Raw genomic sequence first — 12,006 nt, 5'->3', positions numbered from 1 at the left:
CCTCCTCCTCCTCCTCCTCCTCCTCCTCCTCCTCCTCCTCCTTCCCCTCCTCCTTTTCTTCTTCGTCTTCCTCCTCCTCTTCCTCCTCCTCTTCCCTCTTCCTCCTCCTTCTCCTCCTCCTCCTCCTCCTCCTCCTCCTCCTCCTCCTCCTCTTCCTCCTCCTCCTCCTTCTCCTCCTTCTCCTCCTCCTCCTCCTCCTCCTCCTCCTGCTCCACTCCCCTTCCCCTCCTTCTCCTCCTTCCCTCCTCCCCCCCTTCTCTTCCTCCTCCTCCTCCTCTCAATACTTTCCATTACATTCCACTTTTAAAAAATATTTTTAGTAGATAGTAATATCGCTTTTCTTTCTTCTTTTATTCTCCTATTTATCTCTTTCTATATTAAAATGCTCTTTACACATCTTTAGCAGTACTTGTTGTTTCTACTTCATTTCAATCTTCCTGTAGTTTCTCATTCACCTTTTTTAGTCTGTAATCACGTCCTCACCTCTTCCCCTTTCCTCATCTCCTCCGGGAAGTACCTCGGGTTGAGAACACTTATCATTCAAAAAATTATATTATCTCATTTACTGAAAGGCGTATCTGTTATCATGAACTTAATTGGCTTTTCCTTTTTTCCGCTGAGTTTGAAGCATTCCGCGTCGTCGATGATAGTACTGTAGTTAATCCATCGTAAAAAAAGTGAAAGTTGTTCGTGTCTCGTGACGGTAGATCCCCGCCGATGAAACAGCCCATAGAGACCGATGGTTTTCTATTACAGGAGTAATTAAAACGATATTTCATCACCTTCCGTACGGGCGTTTCAATTGGCCAATTACGTGAAAAAGATATCGTTAATTCCAGCGGGGAAGGCGGCATCGGGTTGAGCCACGCTGGTCAACTAGTCTTGGCTAACATTAAGATATGGCCTGATATAAATTGGTTTGTCTGACACAGCGACGTATACCACACGCAGCGGCACACACCTGGTGATTCCACGCATGCGCCTTGACCTGGGTTGCCGGACGCCTCTACTTGCTCCGATTAGCGGGCATTTCTGTAGCAAAATTTCCCCGCAGTGTCTCCGCTTTTTCACAGCCAGTCGGGTAGTTCACTTCATCGACATGCGACCCACGGCGAGAAGCGAAGCGGCAGCGAGCATGCGCGGCCGCAGGAGGACATAGCCGGTGTAAAAGTCGGCTCGCTTTGGTGTGTATCTGACCCGCGCTAAGTCCGCCCCTCTCGACAGCCTCAAAGCCGATCACACGGGCTGGTCTCTCTTCACGCTCACATCATCTCCCGAGGTCCGTGGGACTTCTTCTTGCCAGCCGCCTGCCACTGCCCGCGCCGTGTCGCCTCTTCATCTGCGAGACTCTCCGCTGCTTCTCTTCCTGTCTTTATTCTCTCTCCCTTTCGTCGCCCCGAGGGCCTCTGACGCCTCGCCTCGCGGAAGTGATCTCTGTCTCGCTGTGCAACGGTGTAAGCAGTAACGAATGCGATTGTAGTGATTTTTATCGAGCGTGGGAGGGTTTTGTTCAGCGGCGCGGCGGCGCGTTTGATCGGTGGCGCCCCTCCTCCCCCGCCCTGCGAGTGCGGCGGGAAGTGACTCGAGAGCCTTCTCGGAAAGGACATTTTCTTCCTGTGAATCACATCCTACGGAAGGAAATATATAGACTTAGGCGATGCTGGTTAAGGCTCACTTGCGAAACATCCCGCCGGGCAGCCGATGGTGTTAAGATTATGTGGTCGTCCTAATTGAAACAAAGTGCTTCTGACGCGTCCGTTTAACCCTTGGAAATTCCAGAATTTGTTCTCGTGAATAAAAGGCAGGATAAAGTCGATAAGAGTGAGCTTGAAGTTTGAGTGACAGGAGAACCAGGCCCGAGGAGATCGCTGAGTACTATTGCAGTGATTAGTGATTCAAGTGTGGAGGATGTAGCAGCCATTCGGGTGTCACTGCTGAATGGAAACACATACTGAGAAAACGACAACGCAGTTGCGTCGTTTCAGTGACAGACTCTAAGAAAAGGTCGAGAGTTTTTTTCCGTTTTTTCCTAAAGGACCTCGAGACTCCCCCTCAGTGTCTCAGGTCCTCCTCGAAGCACCATTCCAGGCCCTGAGCATGACACGGGATCCACCGCAACGGCATCGACATAGGTTACGAGGACGCTGAAGCCTCTGCCAAGCCCTCCCTCGGGATACTCCTCCTCCTGCTGACGAAGGGCACTCGAGGATGAGGTTCGGCTGGAGGAGGGAGGTGGCAGGGTGGCACCTCCTGACGGGGGTGGCTCTGCTCCTGCTCTGTGCCACCATCTCCGCGACGGGGAAGAAAGCTCGAGAGCCGAAATGGTGGTAAGTAATCCCTTTTTAAATCATTCATGTCTCTATCCATTCCGGATCAATTTCTACTTGCTAAACTCTACCACGATCTACCCCTGCCCTCCCTCCATCCCCTTAGAACCACCTCAAAACTACGCCGTCAAATCAGCCCAGAACTCAAACCCTAAGCATCCTCAGCCACATCCCCGCGTTTCTCCAGCCGAGCGAGAGCAGGTCTGGACTCACTCCAACCATGTGCGTTGAAATCTTTCCGGCCGCGCTATATTGACTACACGCCCGGGGAATTATTCATTGAGAGAGAATTCTTTTTTTTCTCTCTCTCTCGTATTATGAATAACAATATTGTCCTCCTCTCTCCCTCCCTCCCTCCCTCCTTCGTCCCTCCACTCTCTCTCTTCCTCTCTTCTTCTCCTCCTTCCTTGTCCCTTCCTCCTTGTTCTCCACTTAGAACTTCTGTATATTGTGCTATTTTGGTTCTAATGTTCATGATTTTGAATTTGATTATGGATAATGATACTGCCTGCCTGCCTCTCTCTCTCTCTCTCTCTCTCTCTCTCTCTCTCTCTCTCTCTCTCTCTCTCTCTCTCTCTCTCTCTCTCTCTCTCTCTTTCTTTCTCTCTCTCTCTCTCTCTCTCTCTCTCTCTCTCTCTCACTCTCTCTCTCTCTCTCTCTCTCTCTATGTATATATATATATATATATATATATATCTTTCTCTTTCTATCTCTCTCTCTCTCTCTCTCTCTCTCTCTCTCTCTCTCTCTCTCTCTCTCTCTCTCTCTCTCTCTCTCTCTCCCTCTCTCTCTCTCTTCTCCTTCTTCCCTCTCCTCCCCCCTCTCTTATTCCCTCATTTTTATCAACTTGGCTTTCTTGTTTTTTCTATATTATTGTAATTTTTAATTTGCATTTGTTTTTCCTAGAATAGTGATAATTGTAACAGGAATAAATCTGATAATAGTACTAATGACAGTAGTAATAGTAGTATTTTGAATTCTATGCATTATTATGCTCATCATATATATTACTATCGTGTGATTATTTTCACTACTGCCGTTATTATGAGATCATTATAGTCATTATAATATCATACTATAAGTTTATAGTATTACCAATAATTACGACAAGAATGATAAAGAAGTTGAAAACATAATCAATCATATTATTGGAAAATATATAATGACAAGGCCCTCATAACTATTAGTTTTTTAAATAATTTTCGTTATCACTTTAATATTTGCCGTTGTTATCATCATTATTAGTGTTAGTGTTGCTATTATCATTATTATTATTTCATTATTATGATTATATTATTTATATTATCATTACTGTTATCATTATTATTATTATTATTATTATTATTATCATTATTATTATTATCATCATTATTATTATTTCTATCATTACTACTATTATTATCATTATTACCATTATCATTATTATTACTCTTATTTTGATTACTATCATTATTATTATTATTATTATTATTATCATTATTGTTATTGTTATTATTGTTATCATCATCATCATCATCATCATCATCATCATCATCATCATCATCATCATCATCATCATCATCATCATCATCATCATCATCATCATTATTGTTATCATTATTATTATTACTTTTGTTGTTGTTGTTGTTGTTGTTGTTGTTTCTTTAATGATTATTGCTGTTATCATTATTATTATTATCCTTATCACCGTCAGCGTCACCAATATTATTATGATCATTACAATAAGTAGTAGTGGTATCGTTATCATCATTATTGATTTTATTGTTATTATTATTATTATCATCATCATCATTATTATTTTATCATTATTATTATTATTATTATTATTATTATTATTATTATTGTTATTATTATTATTATTATTATTATTATTACTATTATTAGTATTATTATTATTATCGTCATCATCATTATCAATATTATTATCTTTATTATCATCATCATTATCATTATTATCATTATCATTATTATTATTATTATTATTATTATTATTATTATTATTATTATTATTATTATTATTATCATTATTATTATCATTGTTATTTGTGTTATTATTATTATTATTACTATTATTATTATAATTATTATTATTATTATTATTATTATTATTATTATTATTTTTACTATTATTATTATTACTATCATTATTATTATCATCATTATTACTATTATAATCTTAATTACTGTTATTATTATTTCATTTTTATTGTCATCATCATTATTATTAATATTGTGGCTATTATTCCTACTACTAACAATAATTAAAAGAATAAGTAGTGTTATTGTTATGGTTATTATTATTATTATTATTATTATTCTTTTTAATGATATTTATATTATCATTAACATCAATATTGCTGTTGATATTATTATTTTGATAATCACTTTTATTATCGTCAATCTTAGCATTACTAATAATTAATGCCAATAATGATAGTAGTGATGACGATCATAATAATAATGATTACAATAGTAATAGTAATAATGATAATAACAATAACAATAATAATTATAATAATAATAATAACAATGATGATAATAATAATAATAATGATAATAATTATAATAATAATAATAACAATAATAATAATAATGATAAGGATAATTATGATAATACCATAATAATAAGAAGAACGGTAATAACAGTACTAATAATCATTATCTTTATTGCTTATTGTTATTGTAATTATTATTGTTATTACTATCATTATTTTTATCCATATTATTTTTGCTATTCTTATTCTTATTATCATTAATTTTTTATTGTTAACATCATTATCATTATTATTATTATTATTATTATTGTTATTATTATTACCATCATTATTATTATTATTGTTGTTGTTGTTGTTGTTATTATTATTATTGTCATTATTGTTATTACTATAATTATCATTATTATATTTTTATTATTATTATTATTATTATTATTATTATTATTATTATTATCATTATTATCTTTATGATTATTATCATTATTATTATTGTTATTGTTATTTCCTACATAATAATTATTATCCTTATCATAATCATCATAACTGTTATTATTATCCTTATCATAATTATTATTATTATTATCAATTATAATTATTTTATGGTTGCTGTTCCAGTTGTTAATGTTATTATTATTATTATTAGTAGTAGTAGCAGTGCTGATAATATTCATTTCTACTATAACATAGCAATTATTATTATTTTTGTTGTTATTTTTATTAAAATTATTAATATTATCATTATTATTGATAGTAGTAATCTCATTATTATTACTATTATTATCTTTATCATTATATCTAGCTTTATTATTATTATTATCATTATTGCTATTATTATTATTAATATTATTATTATTATTATTATTATTATTATTATTATTATTGTTATTTTTATTATTATTGTTGTTGTTATTGTTATTATTACTATTACTCTCATTTCTGTTATCATTATTACAGTTATTATTATCATTAGTACTATTACTATTATTGTTATTATCATTACAATCATTATTATTATTATTACTATGATAATAATAGTAATAATGATAATAATAATGATGATAATAATAATAATTATCCTTATTATCATTCTTCTTCTTCTTCTTATTATTATTATTATAATTATTATTATTATTATAATTATTACTATTACCATTATTATCATTATCATTATCATTATTATTATTGTTGTTATTATTATTGTTGTTATTATTGTTGTTGTTGTTTTTGTTGTTGCTGTTGTTGTTATTGTTATATTTATTATAATCATCATAATATTATATTATAATATTATTAGTATCAATACTCTTTTGAGTATAATTATGCTTATAGTTATTGCTATTATTGTTATTACTGTTTTCCTTATTCTTATTCTTATTATTTATATAATTATTAGTATTAGTATTATCGCTATTACCATTATTAATATCATTATTCATATTCATATTCATATTCATATTCATATTACAATTATTATTATTATTATTATTATTAATATTATTATTATATATTTATTTTCAATAATGATAATAATAATAATGATAATAATAGTAATAATAATAATAATATAAATATGAATATGAATATGAATAATGATAATAATAATAATGATAATGATAATAATAGCAATAATAAGAATGATATTAATAACAATAATGAGTATAAAAATAATGATGATAATAATAATGATAATGATGGTAATAGTGATAAAAATAATAGTGGTGATGATAATGATAATAACTGTAATAATAATGATGATAATGATAATAATAATAATAATGATAATAATAATAATAATAATGATAAAGATAATAATAATGATAATAATAATAATAATAATGATAATGATAATATAAATAATATAAATGATGATAATGATAATAATACTGTCAATAGTAATGCCAATACTAATAAGATTATCAATGATAATGATAATAAGTTTAGCAATGATAATGATAATAATAATAATAATAACAATAATAATAGTAATAATAATAATAATGATAATAATAATTATTACAATCATAATAATAATAATAATAATAATAATAATAATAATAATAATAATGATAATAGTAATAATAACAATAATAATTATAATAATAACATAATAATGATAATAATAATAATAATAATAGTGATGATGATAATAAGGGTGATAATAATAGTAATGATAATAATGATAATAATAGTAATGCTAATGATAATGGTAATAATAGTAATGCTATTGATAATGATAATAATAATATAATGATAATATTTATAATAGTAACAATAGTATTAATAACAACAGCAATAATAATAATAATAATAATAATAATAATAATTATTATTATTATTATTATTATTATTATTATTATAAAGATAATAATAATAATTATAATAATGATAATAATAATAATAATAATATTAATGATAATAATAATGAAAATAATAATAATAATAATGAAAATGAGAATAATCGTGATGATAGATTTATCATTGTATAGTGTTAACGTCAGCGCGATATTGCTAACAATGATTATAATAGTAATAATGACAATCTTGATAATAATTATCATTAATACGAATATTATATTATAACTGTCATTATGATTCTTGCCACTGATACTTATGTTATTATCTTCACTATTACCATTCTCTGATTAACCATATTACAACTATTATTATTTAGTTTATTAATCTTAATAATAGTGACAAATATGAATATTATTATGAGTAGTATTATCATATATATTTGCTATGCAATTATTATTAGCATTATTACTCTTATTTCTTATGATAGTGTTGGTGTTAGCATCAATACTATTGTTGTTACTATCGTCCTCGCTATTATTATTATAATTGTTATTTAAACCTTTATTATGATCATTATTATCTTTATTATTGTTGTTTTTGGTGTTGTTGTTGTTGCTATTAATGTTATTATTATTATTATTATTATTATTATCATTTTTATTTTATTATTATTATTATCATTATTATTATTAGCATTATTATTATTATAATCATTATTACTATTATTATTATTGTTATCATTACTATTATTATTATTATTATTGTTATTATTATTATTATTATTGTTATTATTATTATTATTATTATTATTATTATTATTATTATTATTATTATCATCAGTATCATTATAAGGATAATAATAATTATCATTTTTATTATAATTGTTGTTACTATTATTATCATTAGAGTTGCTACTGTTATAAACATTATTATCATCGTGGTAGTCGTAGAAGTAGTACTGTTAGCATTATTTTTATCATTGTTATTATCATAATTGTTCCTATTATTGTCATTATAATTATTGGGATTAATATTAGTATTCATTACTTTTGATATTATTATTTGATTATTGTTATTATCATTCATTATTGCCGCTATTGTCATCATCATTATCGTTATTATTCTTATTATAATGTGATATGCTAATGTTAATGATGATGATTATGATAATTATGACGATGATAATTTGTTGTTATTATTATCATTATGCTATTATTATCATTGATGTTGTTGTTATGATAGTTATTGCTCATGTTATTGTCATCATCATTAACATTGTTATTGTTTTATATCGTTTATACTATCATTGTTATCATGATTAGCATTATAATTGTTATCATTATTACTGCCTTTACAACGATATTGCTTTTGTTGTTACTATTAATGTTATCAGTGTTATTGTTGTTTTTTGTTGTGACTGTTAGCATTTTCATCCGTTATTATCATCTTGTTATCATGTTTCTCTATATCCGTCGCATTGTCATAATTTATTAATATTATTAATTATAATGATAATATATATATATATATATATATATATAAATATTATCACGAAAATATTGAATATACGAATTAGTACTGAAAATGATGATTTTCAGTACTAATTCGTATATTCAATATTTTCGTGATAATATATATATATATATATATATATATATATATATATATATATATATTATCATTATTAATATTTTTTTTTATTGATGTTATCTTTAATTTAATTTATTCACTCATTTTAGTTGGTACATTATTCTTGCATTTTTATCCTGGTTTTCATCCATAAGATTAATGTTATTGTTTCAATGTTCTTTTATTATATAAGGTAGTTTTGTCATTACTGTGATAATTTGAATCACCGTCCTTGTGCTTTCTTTATATCATTATCATAATCATTATCATCATAATTACCATTATTATTGTTGTTGTTGTTATTATTATTGTTATTATTATCATTGTTATTGTTGTTGTTGTTATTATTATTGTTATTATTATCATTATTATTGTAGTTGTTGTTATTATTATTGTTATCATTATCATTAATATTATTATTATTATTATTATTATTAATAGTATTATCATTATTATTAGTATTATTATTAGCATCATTAGCATTAACATTATTAATATTATCATTATTATTATTATTATTATTATTATTATTATTATTATTATTATTATTATTATTATTGCTGTTATTATTATTATTATTATTATTATTATTATTATTATTATTATTATTATTATTATTATTGCTGTTGTTGTTATTATTATCATTATTATCATTATTATTATTATTGTTATTATTATTATTATTATTATTATTATTATTATTATTATTATTATTATTATTGTTATTATTGCTGTTGTTGTTATTATTATCATTATTACCATTATTATTATTATTATTATTATCATTATTATTATTATTATTATTATTATTATTATTATTATTATTATTATTATTATTATTATTATCATTATTATTATTATTATTATTATTATTATTATTATTATTATTATTATTATTATTATTATTGTCATCATTATTATCATCATCATCATCGTCATTATCATTATTTTTACCATTATCATTATGATCATTGTTATTATCAGAGACATTATAGCAATCATCGTCAGCATCATCTTATCATTATTATTATTATTATTATGATTTTTACTATTATTATTATTATTATTATTATTATTATTATTATTATTATTATTATTATCATCATTATCATTATTATCATTCTTATTACTATTAGTATAATAATAATAATTATTATCATCATCTTTATTGTCATTATCATTATCATTACCATTATCATTATCGTTATCATTGTCATTATCATTGTTATTGTCATTATCATTATCATTATCATTATCATTATCATTATCATTGTCATTATCATTGTTATTGTCATTATCATTATCATTATCATTATCATTGTCATTATCATTATCATTATCATTATCATTATCATTATCATTGTCATTATCATTATTAGTATTTTTAATCCTATCATCTTTACTACTGGTATGATTATTATTACTAACATTACAATTATTATCATTTTATTATTATCGTCATTATCATTGTATTATCATCATTAATATCATATTCATTACAATTTCCATCACATGTTATTATTAGTATAATCTATATAATTAACATTTAATGATAGTGATGGCAACGAGATTGATGACAGAATAATATTGCAAATGAAAGAAGTGTCAGGGAACTGGAATGATAAATAAACTGTGCATTAATTACTTCATTATACTGACTATTAATCTAATGTCCCATAGAAGTAGTGTTTAGTGATAAATCGCGTACCAAGTGCAGTAGAATAAGGAGTAGTGATACTGGTGCTAAATTAATCAACTGCTTTGTTAGAATGGTATATACAATATAAGAGATATCACTGATAAAAATATTCGTGGACGGAATCTCTCAAGGGTTGAAACACACACACTCCCTCACTCACTCACTCACTCACTCACTCACTCACTAACTCACTCACTTACTCACTTACTCACTCACTTACTCTCTCTCTCTCTCTCTCTCTCTCTCTCTCTCTCTCTCTCTCTCTCTCTCTCTCTCTCTCTCTCACACACACACACACACACACACACACACACACACACACACACACACACACACACGCACCCTCACACACACGCAAAATTACTACCAAAACCATACACACCATCCACATATTCGTCACAACAGCACGAGGAACTCCATGTACTGTCACAACATCGCGGGGCAGTGTTTATACATTGCAATACCACCTGGCGCCCCCACCTGGCAGAACCACCTGGCTGTGTCGTAGCTGCTTGGTAAAACTGCTGTAGCGATCTCGTCAGCGTAGCCACACCCACCGAGCCATGATTTAGTGGCGGAGAGGAAGCTGCCCAAGGTAACTTAGTGCTTGTTTGCGGTGAGGCAGGAGACGGCGGGAGAGAGGGAGGAGAGAGACAGGGAGAGAGGGAGGTGAGGAAAAAGGAGAGGGAGGTGAGGAAAAGGGAGAGGGAGGGAAGGGAAACGGGGAGGGAGGAGAGGGAGGAGAGAGAAAGGGAGAGAGGGGGGTGAGGAAAAAGGAGAGTGAGGGGAGGGACATGGAGAGGGAGGAGAGGGTGAAGTAGAGATAGAGGCGAGGGAATAGGAGAGAGGAAAGAAAGGGAAAGGGAGAGAGGGAAGAGAGGGAAAAGAGGACAGGGGGAAAAGAGAAATGAGAGAGGAAGGGGAGGGAGGAGAGAGAAAACTTGAGAGTGGGGAAAGCGAAAAAGGGAGATAAAGGGGATGAAAGAGAGAGAAAATTAGTAAGGGAGGGCGAGGGAGAGAAAGGGAGAGAAAAGGAGAGAGAAGGAGGGGAAGAAAACGAGAGAATATGAGAGAAAAAGAAGGGGGAGGGGGATCAGAGGACACAAAAAGAGGGGGCGGAAAGAAGCAAAAGAAAAGAAAAGGGGGGAGGGGGGATAGGTCGGGAAAAAGAGAGAGAAAGAAAGGAAGATACAAGGGGAAGGAGAAGGAGATAAAAAAAAAAAAAAAAAGTATGCGTACGAGAGGGGGAGAAAAGGAAAAAGCAAAGGAGAGTGAAAGAAGAGATGAGAGAAGAAGGAGAAAGAGAAGGGAGCAAAGGAAAGGAAGGCGATATAGGGAGAAGAGAAGGAAGAGGGATGAAGGAAGGGAGGGAGAGAGAAAGAAGACAATAACAGACAGATAAATAGACAGAAAGAGAGAAAGAGAGAGAAAGAGAGAGAGAGAGAGAGAGAGAGAGAGAGAGAGAGAGAGAGAGAGAGTTAGAGAAAGGGAGATTGACAGGCCGACAGATAGACAGACAGACAAATAAACAAAACAATCGACTGAATGTGAAATATACAAA

The 12,006-nt window shown here is 29.3% G+C and overlaps 1 protein-coding gene across 1 annotated transcript in view; it reads left to right on the top strand.

Moving 5' to 3' along the window:
- The first annotated feature begins 1,101 nt into the window (after positions 1-1,101).
- Positions 1,102-12,006, top strand: part of LOC125031304 (protein Wnt-1-like) — a 110,002-nt gene continuing 99,097 nt past the window's right edge. The window contains exon 1 of the mRNA XM_047621979.1: positions 1,102-2,327. Coding sequence (XP_047477935.1) covers positions 2,209-2,327 — 119 coding nt within the window. The 5' untranslated portion in view covers positions 1,102-2,208. The remainder of the gene's footprint in view (positions 2,328-12,006) is intronic.

The sequence above is a fragment of the Penaeus chinensis genome, chromosome 12 (assembly GCF_019202785.1).
Source record: "Penaeus chinensis breed Huanghai No. 1 chromosome 12, ASM1920278v2, whole genome shotgun sequence".
NCBI classification, from domain to species: Eukaryota; Metazoa; Arthropoda; class Malacostraca; order Decapoda; family Penaeidae; genus Penaeus; species Penaeus chinensis.
The sequence above is the reverse complement of the archived record's forward strand: the minus strand, read 5'-3'. Positions and strand labels throughout refer to the sequence as shown.